The 25,620-nt window shown below is 33.1% G+C and overlaps 1 protein-coding gene across 2 annotated transcripts; it reads left to right on the top strand.

Moving 5' to 3' along the window:
- Positions 1-25,620, top strand: LOC105250625 (zinc finger protein 1). 2 transcript variants are annotated; one of them, XM_011256813.3, is made up of 9 exons: positions 1-1,697; positions 15,460-15,773; positions 17,346-17,486; positions 17,777-18,077; positions 18,639-18,994; positions 19,280-19,633; positions 20,551-20,874; positions 20,943-21,105; positions 21,676-25,620. In XM_011256813.3, the coding sequence occupies exons 1-9, from the start codon at positions 1,664-1,666 to the stop codon at positions 21,867-21,869; spliced, it is 2,181 nt and encodes a 726-aa protein (XP_011255115.1). In that variant the 5' UTR covers positions 1-1,663; the 3' UTR covers positions 21,870-25,620. The 2 variants fall into 2 exon arrangements, with proteins under 2 accessions (XP_011255115.1, XP_011255113.1); XM_011256811.3 differs by lacking the exon at positions 1-1,697 and adding an exon at positions 13,803-14,015.

Genomic DNA, 25,620 nt, shown 5'->3' with positions numbered 1-25,620 from the left:
TACACGGCCGCCATCACCATCCGTCCCATCCTATAGTAAACTCCAAAGCAGTCCCCGATCTGTCTCCGTGTGTGTTAGTTAGGGAATCGTGTTTTACCGGTGCTTCTAGCTTCTCTACTCGGCGCGAGGCTGCTAGTAACGCACCGAATCGTTTCTCGCCTCGTTACCTGGCCTCTGCGCTCTCGCTATCTCTCTACTATGTCTTGACACCGCCATCCCGCGTCTCGCACTCTTTTCGCTTCTCTTATCTCCCGTTCCTGGCCTCGCGCTACCGTATCGTATATCGTATTCGTCTCTCCCCCCTCCCGTTCCCCCTCGCCCCTTTCTCTCGTCCGTCTCGCGCGCGTAATCGCCCGCCGTCTCTCGTTGTCCGTCTTTTGTCGTATCGAGAGAGATCGTAGTCAGGGACTGTCGGGAGTGAAGTTCCCTTTTCTCCTTTTCTATCGCGAACGGGAGTCTTAATCGAGAAGGTGAAGGTGATAAAGAAGGTGAAGAGGTGTGGAGGAGGGGATAAAAGAGAAGAAGATGGAAGAGGAGAAGAAGGAGGAAACGACGCGAGAAGAGTAAGGAAAAAGGAGCATTTTTTTGTGCGCGATATTCCCGTGAATATATACCCGAGCTGCCTCTCCCTTTTCTCTCTTTTTCCCTCTCTACCTTGTTGCGTTTCTCGCTCCCTTTCGTACACTCGCCTCCTCTTTCTCTCTCTCTCTCTCTTTTCGACGTTTCCGCGACATACGCGCGCGGGAGTGCAATGATTATTTACAAAGCGTAGTTGGCCGCGATCGTCGCGTTTCAACCGTCCACCGTCTCGACGAGACACGAAGAAGAGACGCCGAGAGATATCACTCGTGTACGAGTCACACGCAATCGAGACTGACGTTTCGACTCCCTCTCGTGGATCACAAAAGTCACCTGGAATCTCCGAGATAACTCACCGTACAAAACTACGTCTCTCTGCGTCTCGTCCTGATACATCGGTCGCATCCTCGAATCTTTGAACAAGAGGAACGGAGCGGAAACGAGACGCTTTTCGCGACGACGTCTGGAACTTGTCCGTCCCGTCAGTTTCGCACCTCCACATCGAGCCTTCTCCGCAAGAGTACATCTTCACCTCGACCTGAGGACGGCCTGGAATTCTCCCCGCGGACGACGATTGCGACGCACGTGTCTTCGATGTCCGTAACCGGTATCGGTCGCGCGTCGTCGCCTCGTAGTGCCTCCACCTCGTTCTCCACCTCGTGGCCGACGTAGCCGTCGATCGGGTTACGGCAGTCGCGTCGCGATCATGAGATGAGCGGTTCATCTCGGTGCGTACTTGAAGCGCCAGATCGTAGGACCGAGGTGGCGAAGGGAGGACAGATGAGCGAATAACAAAGGAGCGATAGCTAAGGTGGACTTGATCCGCAGCGGTTCAAAGTACGCGAGAGGAGCGAAGGGAGAAAGAGAAGTTGCAGCGATGACGATGCGCCGCTGTGCCTTAGAATGCCGTTGGACAACGAACTCGTCGTCGTGAGGCGAGGATCGAGCTGACGTATCACGCCGGAGAACGGAACCTGGCCGCGACGTCGACGAGCCGAAGCCGGAACTGGAGGAGGAGGAGGAGGAGGAAGAGGAGGAAGAGGAGCCGCCGGACGTAACCCCCGAGGCACCGGCTCGCACGAATATGAGCATGACTCTCGTCCGAAATTCGTTCAAGGGTGAGTGTATTAGTCGTCGAGAATTGCGCTGAATCGACGAGGTAATCGGCAAAATTTTTTTTTTTGTTCTTTAATTTAGTGATTGAGAAAATATGTAAGGAAATGGAATATCATAATTTTTGACCGTGATACATATATATAATAAAATACATAAAATGAAATAATAAAATACACTGTCTCTCGTCTCATTAGACGAGAATATATATAAAATAGGTGTTTACAGACGAGCCACGCAAATTAATTAAATTTTCTTTAACAAAATGTCGAGAACAAATATCAAAAAATATTAAATCGATCAAGATATCAATTAAAAAATATTAATAATAGCGAGTGATATTTTAATATTAAACAATAATAAATAGCTCAATAATAAATAGCTTGAATTTATTTGAAGTTAAATGAGGAACATGAGAAATTTTAATTGTTGTTCCAAAACAAACTTGATCTCCGAAAAAAAATTCTTAAATCTTAATTTAAATATTTTTAGCTTAAAAAATTGTTATAAAAAATAGATTAATCTGAGATTCTGTGAAAGCTTGACAAGTGTGACATATCCTGTACACGTTGACGAATTGCATCACGCGATTTGACTATTTTATCAATCAATCTGAAATGAATCAGAAAGTTTGCAATGAAACGCGCGTCGCGAGACATTTTGCCGAGAAATTCGACGTATCTTCGCGTAGGCGGACGACGCGAAACGTCGCGGATGACTTCGTCATCTGGTTTTCGACTCGACGAGCCTCGGAAAATTCGCAGAACGCGTGCCGCTGCACGTGCGCGACCTATATCGCCTGTGTGATATAAGGCGGCATTTAATGGACGGGGCAGCATCTGCGATTGACTCTACTGTCAACTGTCCACTGTCTAGCGTTTCGTGAAAATCGATACCGACGTAATATTATCCCTGGATTTTATCTCCCTACGGAGAAAAATTCTCCGTTTATATCTTGTATCGTTCACGAATTACGTTCGCGCAAAAATACAAAAGTATAAGAATCATTAAATTAAAAGATTCAAGTATAAAAATGAGCTATTTCACCTATTTTATAATTTTAATTAAGCGATAAAGTTCGACATATATAAGCTTGCTTTGACAAAAATTAAATATTTATACAATTTTCGATATATATTTTTCTATAATGTTAATATGTATTAAATTAATTAAAATGTAACGTAAGCTTTTGATACGTTGTCTTCAATATTCTTATTTATAAAAAATAAATGAAATAAAATACCATAATAAGACTGAAACTGCAAAATTAAGTATTAATTCACGCACTAATTTTTACATTTGTGATTTCTTATTATGCTATTTTATTTGATTTATATCACATTAATCATTTTTATTAGCATTTGTTTTGGAAAATAAAAATAAACTGTAAGATAATTAAATCATCTTTCAATGCATACAAATATAGTACACCATGTATATCGAGAAAGATGAGAAATTGATTCGAGATATCATCAGATTTTTGCGGGTTGAATAATTATCACACTGAGCGATTTCAAATTAAGATTAGAATTTTCAACTCGACTACTGCACGTATGACATAATTTTTTCTGGCTTTCTGACTTATAACTCATATTTGCACAATATCGTCCAACTTATTGGCTTTATTCATTTTACCTTGTACACATGCAGTCGTACATATATGTGCATCTAGATGGAAGGCGCAAGATCCACCTTGGCCGATTTAGTCGTTAATGAATCTTACCATTCTCGTCACCATACGTCACGTCAGTTTATCTGGACCTTGGTCGTCGGCTCATCGCATTGCTCGCCATTCGTAAACGCGCGATTAGTCGCATATCACTTCAGTGGATTACATACTGAAAGAAAATACTCTTATTCTCTTATTGGTATTGAACGATTACTGTAAATTAGTGCTATGTTACTGATATATTTTGTCTCACATGATATGTATATACAAAGTATTAAGTACAACTTCTTAGACCATTTAGTGAATTATGTATATTGTCAAAGAGAGAAACTTGGATGAAACGATCACATCTGTAATTTGCATTTACATTGAACATAATAATGTTTAATTACGCTTTGATAAATTATCGGAACTTCCAAAGTTCAATGTGTTGACTTTACTCTAAATCAACATTAATGAATCTTATAAATATACTATGATAACATTTCTTAATATTATTAATAATATAATTAATATTATTGATAATATAATTTCTTAATATTATTTTCATTAAAAAGATACTGATAAGCGAATAAAAACTTTCACGATTTTTATGAAATTAAAGGAGGATGTATATATATGTAGAATGGTTAAAAGAATCCTTTCAACACATTCGAAAGATCGCTCCTTTTTCTTAAAAGAATAACTCTGTAATCTCTGTATATATATACTTCTCTAATTTCCACTTGTAGCGATAACAGAGGAATATTGTGTGTTACGAAATATTGTGAAACAATCTTCAAAATAGGTCAATCAATTGTAATCAAGAGAAGCTTGATTTTCCTTATAGAAGATTGTTTTGATTAGAGGAAATGCTATCGTAATCTCTTAGTGTTTTTATCCCACAAAAAATTGTCTCTTTTAGTAGAGATTTATTTTCACAGTAAGGACATGAAGAAAAGACTCTTCAAAAATAATATTTCAATTACTTTATACTTAATAAATCTCCAAAATATTACGAGAGATTTTATAATTATATCTTAATTATATTTTATAAAAAATACTTTCGAGGGACGTGATTTATCTAAAAATAATGAATAAATGTATAATTACATATGGAAACGATATGATTGTTTAGAGCTAGGAAGATTATCCTGATAAGGGGGGAGGCTAGAATTTTTTATCTTTGTGAATAAGAAAAAAAGTTAAATGTGTGAGAAATTTCCTAGACGAATCGGCATCGGCGATCGCTTCGGTCTCGTGAGAACAGCAAGGCACGTAATTCGAAACCCGCGGAAAGCCAAAAATCAACTCGACGTGTTTCTCTCGTGTGGCAAACGACAGCGGAGAAGGCGCGTGTGATATGGCGGATGTGTGACTGGCGATTACACATCGCGCGAGTCAGGTAGCAACGAAGTCGTGCCCTGCACGAAAATATTTAACTATTCCTAATATTGGCTCGAATACGCGCCGGCTTTTATTTTCGTCTCTACGGCTACAATCTCCAAACAAAAGTTATAGAAAAGCACCGTTGTTTCTGTTGCTTGCGCCCAACTCAGCCAAGTTTAAATAGTTTCCTATGCATAGATCGTCCATACGCATTAAAAAATATATTGGAGCAAATTTCCTGTGGATCTAGTATCTATATAAAATATTTGGATTTGTTCAGAAAGGAAATAATAACAGAGAAACGCGGAGAACCTTTTCCAGATAAAAAGTAAGATATGGGAAAATAAAGCAATTAAATTTTGTTATAAATTTATGTATAATGAAAGAAATTATATATATATTAGAAGAATAGAAAAAAATCCGTTAAAAATTTCTCTGTACTATGAAAGAGCTCTGTACTATGAAAGAGCTCTGTATAATGAAAGAGCAAAGATATAAAATTTTACTTGCATCATCGGAAATCAAATTCTATAAATCTATAACGTGCTTTAATTCTTAAATTCTTTTATTTTTAAATAATTATATATATACATATATATATATATATATATATATATATATATATAAATTATTTAAAAATAAAAGTATTTGCGATTTAATTAAGAATTGCAAGTAAAATTTTATATCTTTGCTCTTTCATTATCATAGTACAGAGAAATTTTCGCGTATTTATTTATATATCTATGAAAACTGTACTCAAGAAAATTGAAATATAAAAGCGATTAAAAAACAATCAATTAACATTAGATGTCACATCTTGCGAGAAACTTGATCGGGAATCAATTTTCTTGACTTAGTGTATTGATTCATTTTCCGAAAAGAAGACTCGATCTTTACTTTGTTTATGTAACATATGTATTTGTTATGTAAAAAAATGCATTGTTCTCGTCAAAAGATTAACCACATGTTTTAGAGCGGGAGAGGAATGGTCTAAGCTGGAACATACCTGTTTTACAATCTTTTGTATTTTTTTAACTTATTGTCCTAATATATCCCTATTGCAATTCAGATTTTTTTCGTTAATTTTTTTGCAGTTAATAATCTACACTGAAAAAAATTGTAAACTTGACTAAATATTTTCAATTATTATTTTTTTAATTTAAATATTTAAATATTTAAATTAAATATATCATATTAATCTAATATGACGTCTATTTAACTTAAATACTTAAACATTTCAAGTAAAAAAATAATAATTAATTGAAACTATTTAGATAACTTTACAATTTTTTTCTCAGTATGGCATAAAAAATTAATAATTGTTTGCGACGCAAAAAGAAACGATACGCAACGCAAATTTCTCTATTACGCATATTTTATTCACTCTTTTCTCGTGTAAAAATTCTTATAAATGCAAATATTGTTAACATTTAGATATTGTAATAAACATTCTTTTTGATTTCGGATACATGAGTTAAAACGGTTCACATGATTTCAAACAGATAAAATCTTCCAGCTCGACATTATCTGTACATTTCTCTAGTTATACATTGAAGACGTATAAATATTTCTCTCGCAGATAACATTTCTCAGACGATGTATTACGTGTATATGCGATAAGCGAATAGTTTAACTTCACCTATTTTCGTAATGCGTATCTTGTTTTGCATCGAATTCGATCGATCTGTTTACTCATTCCAGCGTTATTATCAAAATATATTATAAGATATTCACATTAACGCGTTGCAATTAATAAATTCAAGTACCAATAGTTTTTAAATTATTAAACGATTGGAAAAGACAAGATTTTTTTTGTAAAACAAATAAAGTCTTCCGTTTAAATTCGAGTGGAAATTTGAAATATGACGATAGGAAATTTGCGCAACTTTGTAATATAAATCTACAATATCGCAAATGTCAAAGTCGTGCGCGGTACCTAAAAAGAGCGTCTTCTCGATAAGAAAAAAATTCGTTAAAAATTAATAAAAGAGAAGATTAAGAATAATAATATTAATAAAAAATTAATAAAAATTGTATAAAAGAGAAGATTAAGAATTGATAAAAATTCTTCGTTAAGAAGGAAAAAATCAATTCCAGATTCAAGCGGATTCCCTCTATGATTAGAAAAAAAATGAGATCGCGGATCGTGAAATCGGGACTCCCCATAGATTTATGTATAAACATAGCTCTTCTTTGGGCGATCCGCCATCTTGCCTTCTTCTCCTTCATCGATGTTACGATAGTGCGGGATCGTTGAGGCATGTTTTATTTCCACCGTTCCTCGCACACAGGACCAGCCTGTTCGTCGTGCGGTTGCTCAATAATTTTGATTGATAGGACAGCGCGGATTATACCGCGCCGAGCCGAGCCGAGCCGCTCGCTCGCTCGTTTATGAGAGCGCGTCGAAGTGGTTTTAACGTTCTGGAAGATGGCGGCCGCCCGCGCCCTATCAAGCTCAATGACCTCTCCGAGAAATCGTTTACTTCGCACCGTGGCAGCGACGCACACGCGACCCAGGGATCTCGTCCGTCCGTCCGCCCGTATCTTCGGCGCCGTGCGAACGCGCCTTTACGGCTTAATCCACGTTGCCGGGTGACGTAAGCGCGCGCCTATCCTCCACCGGCTCTTTAAGGCCCTGCCTACCGATCGTTTCTTTTTTATCGGCATATAACGGAGGTATGGGGTATGGGCAGTCGTCAGCGAAGCACCGCTTATAAAAATTGATCGGGCTACATCGTTATCTTTCTCCGCTATTTCAAACAATTGGTTAAATTATGATATTTTTATATGTATAAATTGGAATTTATTAGTTTTTATTTAATTATACACTTAAATATATAATTATATATATATATATATATATATATATATATATATAATTATCATTATTATATAAAATTATTATATTATTATATAATTATTATTACAGTTGTAATTATTATATAATAATATAATTATTATATGAAGATACTGATTGAACAAGAATAATTAATTGCACAAGTAATATTAATAATATATGTGAATAATTAGATGATATGAAAGATATGATGATATGAATTAATTATTTTTTATTTAATTACACTTAAATAATTATTATATAAAGATACTGATTGAACAAGAATAATTAATTGTGCAAATAATATTAATAATGTATGGGAATAATTAGTTAGATGATATGAAAGTATGCAACGTATAAGCAAATGAGACATTTTATATAAAACAAACAAATAGCGCAATATCTAAAGATAACTGTTTATTGCGGTTAGTATTTAATATATAGTTCTAATGATGTCATATACGTATGTATGTATCACGCGTTGGAATGCGCATTTAAACGAGTAACTGGAAGCTTACGCGGAATCGATGGCGCCGAATCATAAATGTATCAGTTTAATATAAAAAGACCGGAAATTGCGGTTTTGCATGATGACACGAGACGAGAGCGCAAGAAAATGCCTCGATACTTCGCATACCAAGCATGCGAACAATGTGAACGACCGTATTATTCACGAGAATCGTATGATTATTACGCGATAATTCGCAATTTATTCCACGATGCTGCGACATGAAACTATTGCTATTTTTGTCTCAAAAGAGCTTTGTTTCAACATATTTAAATCGACAAACAGGCAGAAAAAAAAGTAATGACTCAAAATTAATCAGCAAGCTTAGAAACTATTACCTATATAAATAGTAAAATTTGAAATTTGATTTTATTACTTCAATTCAAATTGACAGACATTGATAAAGATGATTATAGTGAAAAGAGAGACATTCATTTGTGATAAAAATTTTATAAAATTATATGGATATAAATATAACTTTATAAAATTATATGGATATAAATATAATAATATTTTTTGCTTTATTTGATTTTATTTATTTTTTGCTTTGTTTTTATTTACTTTTTTTAGATTTTATTATTAGCGTAAAATATTTATTCTGCTACATATTTAATAATTTTCTCAATATCCGATAACATAGTTATTTATAAATTTTTATAAAATGTTACTTTTAATAGTCGTCCGTGTTTTCTTATCTTAAATTTCATTACGTCTTTGGTCATTTCTGGCGCGAAATGTCAGGGACTTCCGCGAGAATCGCGTGTCGCGAACTACCCACTCTCGAGGAACAATTGATACTGTCATCTGCGGAGATAATCCCAGGAAATGTCGTCTTGCAAATTCATCCACGAATAGATCCGCGCGTGCCTTTGCGAGACTTTACGAAATTGGGTTACGTCGTTTCTCTCAATAAAGAAAAAAAAATAATGTAAACGATCAATCAAGATTATGACGTCATAATATGATTCAGTGATATTTTTTAATGAGAAAGAATTAATAATCACCTAAACAATTTTATGTACATAAGAGATTCTTGTACATAAAATTATATATATAATATAAATATTTACTGACAAATATATATTGAAAGATTTTTACAAAATTCTCCATAAAACTGCGATAAATAAAAGCTTGAGTAATTAAATTACGAGTTAAATAAATGATTTAAAAATTGTATACAAGATTGTTATTAGGTACTACAAGATATTTAAATGTTCTTTCTAATAATTATTCTAATGAGTCCTAAGTTGGTGCGAGAAAAATTTCCCGGAGGAGAGGAATATTGTAGAAAAGTGTTTCCGGAGACGCAACTACTTTCATCGAGATAGCTAGTATTCGGCATTAATTTAGAAACGTATATTTTAACGTCGCCCCCGATGCTGCATCGCGAAATACAAGGTGGCTCTATTAATCGTCCTTTTTTGTCGCGCGATTCAACGACGCACGCCCGGCATCGTGTCGCCGTAAGTGCTCTCTCGGTGCTATCCGAGATTGCACGGTATTGCTCGCAATTTGCTATACTCGGTTTCCACATTCCGCTGACGTCATTTGTACGCAAGAAGAAGAGCCGCGGGGAGGACGCGCGCGTCTTCGCTCGTTCCCGGCGATTCGTTCGCATTAACGCTCGCGGCGAAGTTAACCCTTGCCCTGTGCAGGAGAAGCGCGAAGATGGCGAAATTGCATCCGTGACGTTAAGTCACGCGGCTCGAAAAAGTGTTTATGCTTTCCATAAGATATTTACTCTTTTTTTACGAGTATCGAGATGCAATATCGTAACTTCCAACTGTCAAAGTTTGACGTTTGAAGCTACGAGCCTTCGCGGGTCGTCCTTCATTTTTATCTGCGATTTATAGGAGGATCCTTCTCCACCGTTGTTCCTTTTTCGATGTGCAAATTTCTTAAGCTCGCGTTATTATTTACGATACATCGAGCGTTAACCCAACATTAAAATTTATCGCGTTGGGAAATAATACGTTATCGAAAGCTCTCTATGTTTACGGACAAAAGATGGTTATTTTTATCATTTTAACGTAAAAAAACATATAAATAGATTGTCGTTTCGACACGCTCGATATGGCGTTTCGAGTCGCAGTAAAAAAATGTTACAGTGCGTACGCGACATAGTAGCTCTAAGACGACGGCGAACTTCGTGAATCGCGTACATAGGAAGGCAAGAGAAAGGTCACGGCTCTGACCCGTTTCGACGTCTTATCGGCCTCACGGCGAGCAAAGTTCGTCTTCGTGGAAGGCGCGAGCGAGCAGACGTGATCCGGAGAGATACAGCCGACTTCCCGTTTGCCTCGATTAATATACTTCAAAATGGCATAACCGGTATGTGCTGTTTTTTTTTTAATTTATAATCCGAATCTCTTCAGTTTCCATGTGAAAATATTCGCATATATTTACTTTTTGAGCAATATATCATAATTATTAAATATTATCATAATTATTAATATATTTTAATTTTCAAAAATCCCTTGAATACAGTATACATATTGATACAGTTACGCACAATATTTTCAATAAATATTTTACACAATATTTAAAAAAAATATTTCTAAGTGATGAAGTCGTTGATCAATACCTAGATTTTTACTTCAATTTACAACAATTAATTAAAACACAAATGAGCGAAAAAGAAAGTAGTAACATCCTTTATTCTCGTATAGTTGGGAAATATGTATATATAAATCTCAAAAAAATAATTATATATACAATTTCATATATATCATTATTAAAATAATTTTAAAATATCTTTTTTTTTTCTTTATTTCATCTTTTATTTCATTATTTATATGTTTATTATTTTTAGTGAGGTTGAAACGAGTAGGAGTGTCTTCGATCATTACAGCCTAATTTTTAATTGAAAAACACATGTGTAAGTTTATTTTATACACGCTTATAAAATGGAGAAGATTTTCTTGATGTGTCTGTACCCTATGTCGTTTCCTCCAAGTTAGCGTGTAACAGCATGTTAATTACAACAAGGCACGAACTTGCACGCATCGACTCATTACGGCCGGCGTTTTCGCAGCAACCGGCTCGCGATCTATACGTATCTACCTATCTGCGCGAGATTAATATGCGGTGCCTGGTGCGAGATTCACGTCGTGCACGATCGCAAGCATAGCTACGAGAAATTCTGCGCATTTCCAGACGTTTCCATAGGATCTCGCATGCCTAACCATCTGACATATTCGAGTATATCCGGACGTCGTATCTTTACTGGATGAAAACGATAAGTCGCAATGCCAAAGAAATCGTCTCGATAAATTCGTTATCGATAAATGAATTATTCCATTCGCCAAAAGACAAATCATAAATAGTAAAATTTATTTAAATTTATATCGAAAATTTAGATTAATCTTTAAACCATTTTCGAAATGTTATTAAGTTTCGAAATATATAATACTAATTTTCTCATGAATTATTATCTCATGGATGGATAAATTCCGTCTAAACACTTTTGAAAAAATTAATATTAAACTGAATTAATTTTTTTGCATGTATATAATTACTATCTTTTTATTAAATTAAAAATTTTATAAATTGCATATTAGAAAGATTTAATTTATTAACATCTCAAAATTTTGTTTATTTTTTTTTTGGCGAATTTTAAAATTCAAAAGATAAAGGATCAATTTTGAAAAATAATTTGTCCATATATATATATATATATATATATATATATATATATATATTTTTTTTTTTTTTAAATATTCGTATATATTATACTATTAATCGTTACGTACGCATGACACTTTAAAAGCGTAGAATTAATTGCGAATTAAATAATTATAAATTAATGTCTCGCGACTGAATTGAACTCGGACATGGCTGCCAAGTGGTTAAATGCGTCGCTTGGTGGATCGGCATCAGGATTAGCGCGAGCGTGTGCGATTATCGATGGGAAATTGTACGTCGGGGGCATTTAAATCCGGTCTCGTTGACAATGGCACACCCGAAAAGTTACCCGGGCTCGAGCGGCACCGACATGTGCCACTTTTTCTCTTCACACATAGCGTTCCATACAGATCGCTCGTGCGAACGAACGCGCACCCCGTCCCGCTTTTCCGCCCCTTTCCTACATAAAACACACCTACATACGAGGACGGCGAACAATGCTGCTCGTCCGACACGCTTTCCTCCAACGTTCGTCGCCATCGTCGATCTCTTTCCATTCCACGTGCATGACACATGTGCCACGCACGTACAATGGCAGAGTGGAGGCAACGACGCGAACGAGTGGATTGCGGGTAGCGAGCGACGAAAATTCGATCTTCCCGTCGTCTAATTTATCCGATCATTTTTATCCAATGTGATTTTAATGACTCGTTAATAATAAGCGATGTAATTTCATCGGATTTAATTTCCCATGTTCCACAATCAATCTGATTAGAATGTCACTTGGAATAATTATATATTGTAGACGTTAGTCTACAATTTTTTCTCGGAACATATGTATACATAAAGAAATCCTATATATTTTACTCGACTCGTTTGCAGTATACTATCAATAATATTAATATTTGATTATACGAAATCTACGATTTATACAGGGTGTTTCTTAATAAGTGCGAAAAATTTTAGAAGATGATTCTTTGTCGAAAATTAAGGGGGGTTTTTCATATAAACATATACTCCTACATCTCTCCCTGTGAAGTTACACTCCTCCAAAAATGGGGATAAAAATGAAATTTTTATTTTTTTCTCAAATTTGAAACAAGTTAAAGAAATGAAAGTAGGTAGATATTTTCTACTAGTAAAAATGTTATTTATTAATATTTTTTTCAGCCTCTCGTATTGTTATATGGGGGGATGAAACTAGCAACCCCTATTCAATTTTTTATTCGAACTTTAATGTTTATATGAAAAACCCCCCTTAATTTTCAACAAAGAATCATCTAAAATTTTTCGCACTTATTAAGAAATCCTGTATATTAAATATGCGTGTGCTTAATTTTAAGATTCTATAAATTATAAATAAAATAGATAGAATCATAAAAATATTTACTCCTATATAAAACACATTATATATAAAAAAAATTATATATATATATATATATATATATATATATCTCATATTAAAATTTATTTGTTCAATAAAATATATAGAACGCTTTCAGACATCCAAAATAAACAAGCTGCTAAGTTAGAACGTTCTTTGAATTCTCTGAACGACTTACCTTCAATTTCAAGATATATATACTGTGTATTATTTATCTTTCATGAAACATCCATATAATAGAAACTGTCTGGCATTGTAGAAATTTCTTTACTCCTTCAAAACGACGCATCATTGCTCGATCATCAAAGTGGGCGTCGGTGAATGTGTATACTGTGGTGCTTGCGGATGCACTTGTACTTAATAGCGATGCCGCGAAACATTTGGCAATGCTCATGGATATTTCTTCTTCTGGCGTTACGCCCTATCTATCTATGTAGTTCGATTGTGTCTATCGCGCACGCGTCTCTCTCTCTCTCTCTCTCTTGCTCGCTCTCTTTCTTTCTCGCTCTCTCTCTCTCTCTCTCTCTCTCTCTCTCTCTCTCTCTCTCTCTCTCTCTCTCTCTCTCTCTCTCTCTCTCTCTCTCTCTCTCTCTCTCTTTCTCTGTTTTCCTTTTATTCTTTCAGTACGTCAGATACGTGGATTCGTTCCGCATCGCATACACGTGCGCCACGCCGGGGATTATGTGACTGATACGATGACCCACCATGCATATTGGTAATTGACGAAGGTAGTCGAGATTAGCTCCACGCATCGCACGTGTAAACCGATACTCGCTGCCAGATACGCGTTGTTGATTGATCGCGGCCAATCTTGCACGTGCGGTCCAACTCGGAGAATCTCGGATAGTCGACTTTGCTATCTCGTCTCGAGTGTACAGTTTTCCATTGGAGCTGAAACATTAATATCTCGTGTTATGACAGAGGAATATGAGGAGTATGCAGTTTTATAAGTATCTCTAATTGATTGTTATTGAAATTATTATTAATTTATAAATTATTAATTAATAACTGGGTTAGATGTTATCATTTTCAGATATTTTAGAATACGTAAGATAATACAAATATTTAGTGAAGCAAGTTTTTTTTATAGAAAAAAAATCAATCATGCTTTTAACCTTGTGTTGAATTATTTGACTACACAGACATTTGTGATTTTTCAGTAGATACATAATTGAGTACTACAATATAAAAATATAAATAATAAATATAATAATTTTATGATTAAAAAATGAATTGATTGTTTGAATATAATTTCTTCTTAATTTTACATAAATATTTAATTATATATTATTACATTTAAACTTCTAATTATGTATATTAGATATTTATTTTTATTGGTAAAGTGAAGATTGTTTGTCTAAGATCGGTTGCGTTCAGCAGAAAAAGCTGCTTTGCAACTGTTGTAAAATTCGTGAGCCTGATTGATGTATGCTCTTAATTTTGGCTGAATTTAAGAGCATATACCAATCAGATTCACAAATTTTACAACAGTAAAGCAGCTTTTTCTGCTGAACGCAGCCATCGTTATTAAATTCAAATGTCGTTTGTAGCAAAGATATATGACTTGAATGTATTTAATTTTCGAGATTGTAGATATATATGTATAAAAAAAGGAATTTGTTAATTACACTTTATTATTACGGATAAATATAGAAAATTATTTTTAGCAATACTAGATAAATCATATTTTTATCTGACTTAATAAAATAACAATTTAATAAGATTAAAATTAAGAAGATTAAATAATAAAATCAAATTTCGGTCTTAAACATAGAGATAATTCTATTGTAAACATGGAGATAATTCTATGTTTATTATTACAGCATCCTGTGTTTATACGCCAATATCCGAATTTACCGAATATCGGTTTTTATCTTTATTATGTCATGAAACTATGTTATCAAAGTCACTTCCTTTTATACGCGTATTTTCAATGCGGCGAGTCCAGCACAATAGTAATACAATAGTACGTACCAATGCAATATAATCTACATTTTTTAAGAACTTAATAAGAAAAATAAAAGAATCTAAAAGAAAAATTAATTTAAATCTGAGAGAAAGAAATTAAACTCCCCCTCAATTTTATTAATTTTATAAAAACAGCTGATTATGTCGCTCTCAAAATTTTCAATTATAATCAATTTTTATATTATATAACATACAACTCTCTTCTATAAAATAATTATTTAAAGAATTATTATTTTTATTATTTTAATTATTTAAAGAATTGATTTTTTTTTAAATAGAAAAAAAAGGAATTAAAAAAAATCACATCTTAGGATCTCGAGATCGATTTTAACGCACATTCTGTGTATTTCTCGCAATGGCGCGCTATCGAGACGAAATATAAAAGTCGTCTACGTGTCCGCGTGTTACAGGCTGCAGCGAGGACGACGCAGGTGTCGTGGATACAAAGGTGGGCGGAGGTTGCGCGGGTGAAGCGCCAACCGCAGGAGGTGGCGATGTTGCCGGCGATGGAGGTGGTGGTAGCGGTGGAACGCGCGGGGATGGTGGTGGCGACAGCGAGGGCGGATCATCCGCGAAGCAGCAGCAGCATCAGGGTGGCGAAAGGTGCCCTCAGTGCGGCATCCTCTGTCGGGACGCCCATGTCCTGCAGCTTCACCTCGAGGACACGCACAAAACGTCCTATACCATCGATAAGCACGATCTCAACGCCCAGTTTTCCCAAGTGGTGAGTGATCGCGATGACCCGTCAAGGACACACTCGCTGCTCGGGGGCTTGGTTGTTCGCGTCCTGCGCGGGAACTTATCGATTATACCCCTCCAAAAGTAGGAGCCAGCTTTCCATTGAAAGGCGCCGCTTGTCTGCTTTTCGCACACAATTTTCGCGGAGAAGGGAATAGGAATGTCTTTAAGTAAGGTGATAGAAGGTACCTTCTTGGTGTACTTTCTTTTCTAACCGATCGCTTTTATACAATAATGTAAATCATACTTTATGATTGTGATGAAACTAATTGTTTCGAATTAGCTAAATTATATGTATAAATTTCTTTTCGACATATGCTCTTATTTGTCGATATTTTCTCAAGGTAAATTATCTTGGTGAATCTAAATTATAAGTCATTTTTAGTATGAGAATAATATTAGGTATATCCGTACATATTGATTTTTCATTTATGCCTTTTCAGCAATAAAATATTTGACAAGAACGAAATGATATATTATTAGATATGACTCTAATAATAATTTTATTAAAACAAATATCATAATGAACAAAATAAGAAACTAGAGCTTAGAAAACAGACAAAGAATTGTCTTTAAAGAAATGTTATTATACATTTGAATGTTTTGTTTCTGTTTCGGATCATTTTCAACAACTGTCAGAATTACAAAATAACACATGTCATAATAGAATGCAGTTCTATATATGTTCTTACGCATAAAAAACTACATACATCTATATATTCAAAAAAATCGTGCTTTTGTTCCATCTTCAAAGATTCTTAATGATTCTCAATAAATAACAAGCATGACAAGCCTTCGATTCAAGTCATTAGGCAATAAAATGTACCAAGCAACTTTTAATTCATTTTCCAAATGAATAAACATCAAAAAGATATTCGTGTAAGAAATTAATATAACATGTCAAAAAAATAATTGACGCTTAATAACAAGAAAGCTTCTCATAAAAAAATATGCAATCAATTATATATAAGTAATTCCAATCTTATCGCGAATATCACAGTTCTGCGGTTTCATATTTGATTTTGATTTTGTGTCTGTTATGGTTTCTCCATTGGTGAGTCACGTTTTTGTTGAATTTTGAATTTGCACTTAATTGCATTACATTATTTCAACACTTTTTAAATTTTCAGATGGTTCTTTGATTTCAATTTTATTTTTTTTTCCGAAAATTCTGGATGAAACTTGTGGTAGATGATGAATTTTGAAATCTTGAAGACTTGTGGTAGATGATGAATTTTGAAATCTTGGCTGATCTTTGGAGTCCATGAGCAATAACAACATAAACTCTATCAAACAAGAGAGCCTAGTATAAAACGGAAATTTGTGTCAACAAATCATTATTATATTTTGTGTTATTATTTTTATGCCATTCACGACATATTTGTTTTTTAATCATAAATGTTATTTTTGTAAACTTTAATTTTGTAAGATTTTCGTGAATTGTTTCATTTATGATTTAATATATATTGCACACATATATCCGTTATTTGTTCCTTGAACTCGTCTATTATATTGTTATGTGTATATATTACAATTAATTTTTTTAATAATTCAACAGTCTTGCAAGGTGTGTAGCAAAACCTTTGCCAACGTCTACCGGTTACAAAGGCACATGATTAGTCATGACGAAAGTGCCGTTTTACGAAAGTTCAAGTGTCCTCATTGTGAAAAGGCCTTCAAATTCAAGCATCACCTTAAGGTAACTTTATTATTATACATATGTATAATGATATAATATATAATATTATTTCACTACTTTTTATTCTATTATATTATTTTTTTATATACACTGTTTTATTTATTTTAACAATTAATTGTATTTATTTTATATCATTATATATTATATCATAAAGTAAGTAACTATGTTTGATAATTTAATATTAATTTTTATTTTTTACCTAAATTAATTTTTTCGTATATTATCACAAAGAAAATATATAATCTTAATAACGTCTGCTTTTAATTTAAAATTCGACTTTCTTCTTGCAGGAACACCTGCGCATTCACAGCGGTGAGAAGCCATTCCAATGTAACAATTGCGGCAAACGTTTCTCTCACTCTGGTTCGTATTCGAGCCATATGACGGCAAAGAAGTGTTTGATAATGAATCTAAAAAAGTCAAGACAAAATACTATAAGTAATGTCGATCGGGGACCGAAAAAGACGCATCAACCGTTATCGGGACGACGTGAGGTTGATCTGTTGACAGCCAATAATAACACATTCCTGCCGATTTTGCCGAAATTGTCACCTTCGGATTATCAAGAAATACAAAGGGAAGCTGCAGCAGGTAATTCTATTAATGATCAATATTTTTTTTAATGTACTTCTTTATATTTATACTTGTGTGCATGAATATGTTACTTTTCATTGATCTTTTATTTCTTGTGAATTTAGTAGGCAATTTGGAAGATTTAAGAAAAAGTATGGAGACATTAATTTTATTTATCAAATAAAAAATTAAAGAACTCTTTCTGTTCTACTAAGAATATATAATAAAGTGCAATTTTTTAATTGACTTTTAGTGGACTTTTAGTGGACTTTACATAAAATTTTAGAGTAAATTTTGGTTATAAAAATATTTAAAGAGTTCAGAATTAAGCAAATGTGTGATACAAATTTCATTTTAGATACTTAAGATTATATTTAAAAACCGTGCGTTATAAATTATAAATTTTATCTACTCTAATTTTGAATATTTCAAAATGAATTGAAAATCGAATAATTATAATAAATAAATGTTTCTTGATATTTTTTCTAGACAAATATTTGTCGAGAAATTTATAAACAAAAGTTTAATAAAACATGTCTTATTCTCTAGTTTCCTAAGTTTGATTTGTTTAATATTTAGGTATTTATGATGTACCAACCTTGCTGCCTCAGATGATGGGATACGGAAATTATATCCTGCAGTCTTCGATAGGAAAGTTACTGAATCAATTGCACTCTAAGCGGCTCGATGAAATCGCTGAACAGTTTGAGACGCATCGGGAAGTGATGAGTCCATCAACAGCGGACTCCGAGGGAACCGAGGGCACTGAGGGTAAAGAGTCTCCCGCGCCAGCGGATCCAATGCAGAGTCTCGATGCTGTTCGGCGAATTCTAGAGACTGTAAATACTTCCGTGACGAAACAGCTACTTGAAGCGAATGTGCGGAAACTCTCCACGTCTCCAGCAATGAAGCGAGAACTTGAGGAAGATTATCAGGTAATGAAATTCAACAAAAATATTTCTTATTTACAATCTATCTACATATTTGCAATAAATTTAATAAATATTAAAATAATAATAATTTATAATTCTAAAAGTTAAACAATGAAAACTGTAAGAAGCAGAATCAATTCTTAATAAACTTGGTAAAAAAAAGTTGCACAATTATATAAATTAATTTATGAATCTATAGAACTTTAATATCTATGTTTCATAAATTTTTGCTTTTGGAATGAAATTGATTTGAATATTAAAATCTTACATCTCTACATGTATGTACAGGATCAAGATAGTGAAATGTCCAGTGAGATGACGCATTATCCAGATTGGACCGCATCGGACCAATACGACTCGCAGAGCGAGGGTTTAGCTGCGAAATTAGAAAATATCAATCATCCGACATCGAGATCAGTCAATAAGAGAAAGATGGAGGACAGTTCTGAGGTAGATTCGGAGGACGAAGATGAGAGCAACCACACTCACAACGACAACGGTAGAAGGGTTAGAGCTAGGTCGCTCATAGATGATGAACAATTGGCCATTTTGAAAGGTTACTACTCTATCAATCCGCGACCTAAAAAGGAGGAGATCATCATGATCGCTAACTGTATAAATTTCCCCACTCGTGTGGTGCAGGTGTGTAGATTAAAAATGTTGATTAATTATATTAAATTAAAACTTATTCTGATATTTTTTATATAATATTAATAGTTAATATTTAATAAATCTATAACAGTTGATCAGAGCAATTGGTAAACTACATTTATATATAAAAGATATATATATATATATATAAAATATTAAAAAATAATATAATATATTATATATAATATATTATATATATATATATATATATATATATAAATAATATATATAAAAATAATATATATATAAGATATATATTAAATATAAATATAAGATATAAATTAAAATTAATTATATATATATATATATATATATATATATATATTAAAAAATTAGATTAACAAATATAGAGTAAAGTAGATGACTGAAGTAGAGAGATAAATCAAACATTTTTTAATACTTTTTTCTCTTTTGTTTAGATATTACTTGATATAAAATTTCATGACTTTAACAAGCATGTAAATGGAAGACATGGAAAAATTAAATTATATTGTAATGTTGAACAAAAAATGGAACAAATCACACAAAAGTGATTCATTCTTTTTATAGTAAATGCTCAGATATTCCTCTATTAACTTCAATACAAAGATAACATTATCGAAACATTGAGTGTCTCTGTGCTGTTTATCCATTACAATTAACTGCTTTATAAGATGCATATCACTTAATTTTATCCAAGTATATCACTCCATAATGATATATAAAATACAATAATGATATAAAAATACATCACGTACTTATTAAGAACAAAATCTTTATTCTATTGAGAGTTTGAATATAATAAAAAACGAAACGTCGCAGATAGAAATATCTCTAACAAAAAATATTTATTTTCTTCTATTTCTCTTCAAAATTGGTTAGTTTAATTTTAAAAAAAACTGTACATTATATGTATTTTTATTTTGTAGGTTTGGTTTCAAAATTCTCGAGCCCGGGATCGAAGAGAATCAAAAATGCCACCGGCTTTGGTACCTTTAACTCTGGGAAATCAAACTGTTATCGAGCAGCCTTTGGATCTGTCTAAAAAAGAAGCACTTGTTGCATCAACGACCAAAGAAAACGATATATCGAGTAGAAATACCTCGTCTCCTTGTGAGCAAAAGGATGATAATCCAGCTCCAAATATTGACAACGACGATCTCGAGGATTCGCCTCTCGTTATAGACGAAGAGACTGCTACTGATTCTATTGAACCAAAGCGTACACCTACAAATGGAGAGATAATTACAAAGGTAATAAAAAATAAAATATTAATCTCAAAATTTTATATAAATAATATAATTCGTGTATTATTTGTTAGAATCAAAATCAAATAAATACGAAAGGTGAAAGTGAAATTGCACCTCAATTGGAAGCAACCCCTGTAGCAGCAGAAATCGAGCAGGGTCTTTATTCCTGTGATCGGTGCGACAAAACATTCTCCAAACATAGTTCTCTTATGAGACACAAGTATGAACATTCCGGTGGGTATACTATTATCTTTATTGTTAGTGATTTTAATGAGAGCCATTATTCAATTTAAAAATAATTTATCTTTAACGAAAACAGATTTTTCTTTTTACAATCTTCAATGTTGTATTAAGAATGAATTTTGATATATTGAAAAATAACATTCTATTAATTATATATATATTATCTTAAAATGGAATTATAAAATTATATATATATTTCCATTTATTTTTTTATCTATTCTTTTTTTATTCAAATTTATTGCAAGAAATCTTGATTTTTCTTGAGTTTATTGTGTTTTTAAAGGACTCTGCACACATTTTATATAAAAAAGGCTTTGGTCAAATTGACTGAAATTAAAATATTTTATAGTTTAGGTGATGCTAATCAAAAGTTTCCTCGGACTTTAAATCATCGTATCTTTTATACTTTTGATTTTCAGACTTTTTGTCTGAGGAAACTTGATCAACACCACCTAAACTAATATATTTCAATTTCAGCCAATTTGATCGAAACCACTTTTTTCATATAAAATGTGCGAGGCCCTCCTTGTTATGAATATTAACAAAATTGGCAAATGTTAGGGCAAAGGCCGTACAAATGCGTGGAGTGTCCAAGAGCGTTCAAGCACAAGCATCATCTGACTGAACACAAGCGGCTACACAGCGGCGAAAAACCTTTCCAGTGCTCCAAGTGCCTCAAGCGCTTTTCTCACTCCGGCTCCTATAGCCAGCACATGAATCATCGTTACTCTTATTGCAAGCCCTACAGAGAATAGAAATGCTCCACCTGCTCATCTAAAGTTCGCTCGCTTATCTAGATTAATATATGCAGTTCTTTTTTTGTCTTACGTTTAGAATCCCTTCTTCTCTATGCGAATTTTTCCTCCGAGATTTTTATGTCTTATGAGAAACCGCTAGAACGCCTTCATACTTTCCTCTCGCATGAACTTTAAAGGGAGCCGCGCGACGTTTCATACGAAGCTATAATATAAATATATAGATATATATATATAAGATGCTGCGCGCGACATCACATTACAAAACCATGGCATTTTATTGATGATCGGTTCGTACTTCGAAAAAAAGAAAAACCTGAAAAATGGTTTAAGCGAGAAATCGAAAATAAAGATTAGAATTTGTGATTGAGAATATGAAAGACATTCATAATGTCTTTCTTGTATCGCCTGTGTATGCATGTGTGTTAACCGGTTTTAGATTTAAAATTAAGAAACGATACCGGTGAAAAAAATAGAAACGAAAAGAAACTATTCGCGATAAGTGGCGTTGACAAATAAACCAAACGCATGTAACGGTACCAAAAAAGCATAATGCAATAATCTATTATATATATATTATATAATATACATAATATTTTAGTATTTTTATTAACAAAATATTATATATATCATGACAATAATAAAAAACTAATTAATGTACAAATTTGTTAGCCACGTCCGAAGAGCGTATGTAGAGCGCGATATCCATTCGTAAAATTAATGTTAATATGTAAACTAGGTTCGACGTTAAATGAAAGATAAAAAAGAATGTTCATCTTTGAAGCAATTTTTGCAAACTAATGCCATGTGCGTATTTCGACATGTAATTTCTAAAAGTTAAATTCCAAAGATAATTCGAATTTATGAGAATGGAAATCGCGCATAATGTAAAACGAATGCTCGTTCTACACAGGTAAAGAAAGAGATATTGAGTTTACCGAATCAAATATATCTGACAGCTTAATTGAGCTTAACATTAAAAGACTTCGTCGGGCGTAAAGACGAAGATTAGAATCTCATGTTCCGCCTCTCTACAATGAATAACTTCACTTGATGAGAAAAGGCTATATTATTATTATATTACTATTATTATTATACATTATTGTATATGTAGAAAGAAAGAATGAAATAAGGAGAGAGAGAGAGAGAGAAAACGTGAAATTTAAGGGCCATGCGGGTCGGTGATTGATGTCATGCGAGATATATTCTTTTTAATTCTATTGTACTTACAAGGTGGCAAGTCGATAATGTATTATTCCTATAATACAACGTGATTATTTGAGACGATGCAAATACGTAGTACATAGTAAAATGCGCTACACATTCCGCGAGGATCCATTTTCTCAGGGCCTCTTCGTTTTATTTATCACTTTTTCCTCTTGCAACGAATAGCACCGCGTGGCACCTTTCATCGAAATCCCGATTTTGTTTCTGCAATATAGCACAAACAACTTCCCGAAGCGTGCGACATATGTGTTTCATCTGGCAAGTAGATCGATAATTTCGATGGACCTGAATAATACAGAAATTCGAAAAAGATGTTTATAAAAGAAATTCTAAAAAAAGAGTATCCAAAGCATTAGATTGTCTTTGTGTCTTTTGTATTGACAATACAAAGATGTCTTGTATTTCAATGCTATTGTATAAGAAGTCTTTGTATTGAAAATCCAAAGATTTGTCGAAAAGATGCGATGAAGGATAACGCGCATCAAAACCTCGCAATAATCTTTTCACCGAAATCCGAGGCCCGAATAACAATAACACCTAAATATGATATTAAATGCTTCCAACATTTACTATTAAAATTATATTATGACGTTTATATGATTTTATTCGTTCGGACGCGTATAGATAAGAACGTATATTATATATATATACATATATATATACTCTACAGATTGATAATACTCGAGAATGTATTTTATAACAGTTTATGCGTCTTTTTATTTACACGAGTACTACAAGTGATAAGTGATATTGTTATTGATAAAGAAGATGAGAAAAAATATGAGATACAGATATTACCGTATTATTAAAATTTTGTGCCAGTTGTGTGCGGCATACGGCAAACCGGTACGTCCTTGACGTTTCGTGTGTATAGAAGCTTCGGTTATCCGCGACAGGCATCGTGTACCACTACCATTCTACGAAAGAAAAAAAAAGAAAGATGAAAAATGGGCAGATATAATGCTTATAATACTCATTTATTATAGTGTTAATATATGATTATATAAGAAATATATTTTTATATAATTATAATGTAATATTATACGGATACGAGATAGTACACTAATTGATCGAGCAGCGACTAATTCGACTGCAACGGATCTCTTCCTTACATCCGACACATAGAATTATTGTAATTTCTCTTTATCGGCGCGAAAAAAAAACTATTCTCGCTCGTTCCCCTTTATAGTCAGCAACGATTATTAATTGCATTTTATTTAGTTACAAGCGACAAGCTAGTTACAAGTTCCTAATTGTATCTATTCGTTAAAAAATTCAATGGATATTTTAAATGACATTTCGTTCCTCAATGTTTTTATATTTTTTTTATTTTATAATAATGTTTAAACTCTTCCTTTTAGTCTGTTGTAACTTCTGTGTCTCGTTTCTTTTGAGTTTAGTACGTAATTGAATCGTTCGAGTCCGTTCTACTTTATATTTATATTAAGAATTGAAGATGATATATAATTTTGATAACTTTAGTTACATAAACTCGATTTCGAACTCAATAAAATTATATTGTTGTCACAATCCTCTATCTTCGCTCTTCGAGTAACTTTTTAAGTGATTTCACGACCAACAATGGGTTAAGACATCAAGAGGGAAAGGCAGGAAACTTACGAAGACAATATTATATATATACGTATATAGATATTATATATATAAAATATATTATATTATATTACATTTCTCTCCTCTGATTCGGGAGCTTTTGCGACCCGCTTGCCTCAATATATGTACGTACTACTGAATAACGAAAAAAAAAACTTATGTAAGTCGCGCCAGCTTTTGTGCATCGACATTATCTCCCGAACGAACAATAACGAGATAAAACAAAAAGAAAAGCAACAGCGAAGATAATAACTAGAAAGATAATAAGCGGAAAAGGGAAAAGATAAGAGCGATGAAAATTGTTATGATTGTTGAAGCAACGATTTAATAAGCACCATACGATGCCTTCCGTGAACGACCGAGCTTGCCTAGTGTTGCCAAGATAAACGAAAAATTACATAAATGTTAGTGCGACATCGTCGTCGAAAACAGAATTACCTTCACGATATTCCTTAATTGCACTATCTTCGCTTTTATTTTCGTTCGCCAGAGATTGGTAAAGGACGTAAAGAATAAATTATTACGAATTTTCCTCACAAATAGCAATTAAGAAGACAAGTAGCAAAGATCCTATTTTATTACACTTCTCCCCTTTTTTTTTCTTTTCTACAGTCTGCGAAATAAATTACGGATCGATTATGCATATAGGAGTTTCGTGAAGCGTACGAGAATTTTCAGATTTATTGTACTCAATGAATACTATATGGTCATGCCATTGAGCTTTTCATTGACTTATATATTATATATAAATACCAAAAATGAATTGTATATATTATATATATAAATACTCGAAAACAAAAATACTGCAGACAATAATGTACTGTTTCTTTTTTAGAGATTAGACGGCGTAAGCACATATTACACTAGTATACATAAATATATATAAATATTGTAGACATATAAAAGAAGATAA

Source organism: Camponotus floridanus, unplaced genomic scaffold (assembly GCF_003227725.1).
Source record: "Camponotus floridanus strain SB8 unplaced genomic scaffold, Cflo_v7.5 scaffold26, whole genome shotgun sequence".
NCBI classification, from domain to species: Eukaryota; Metazoa; Arthropoda; class Insecta; order Hymenoptera; family Formicidae; genus Camponotus; species Camponotus floridanus.
Note: the sequence above shows the minus strand (reverse complement) of the source record. Positions and strands in the feature narration are given on the sequence as shown.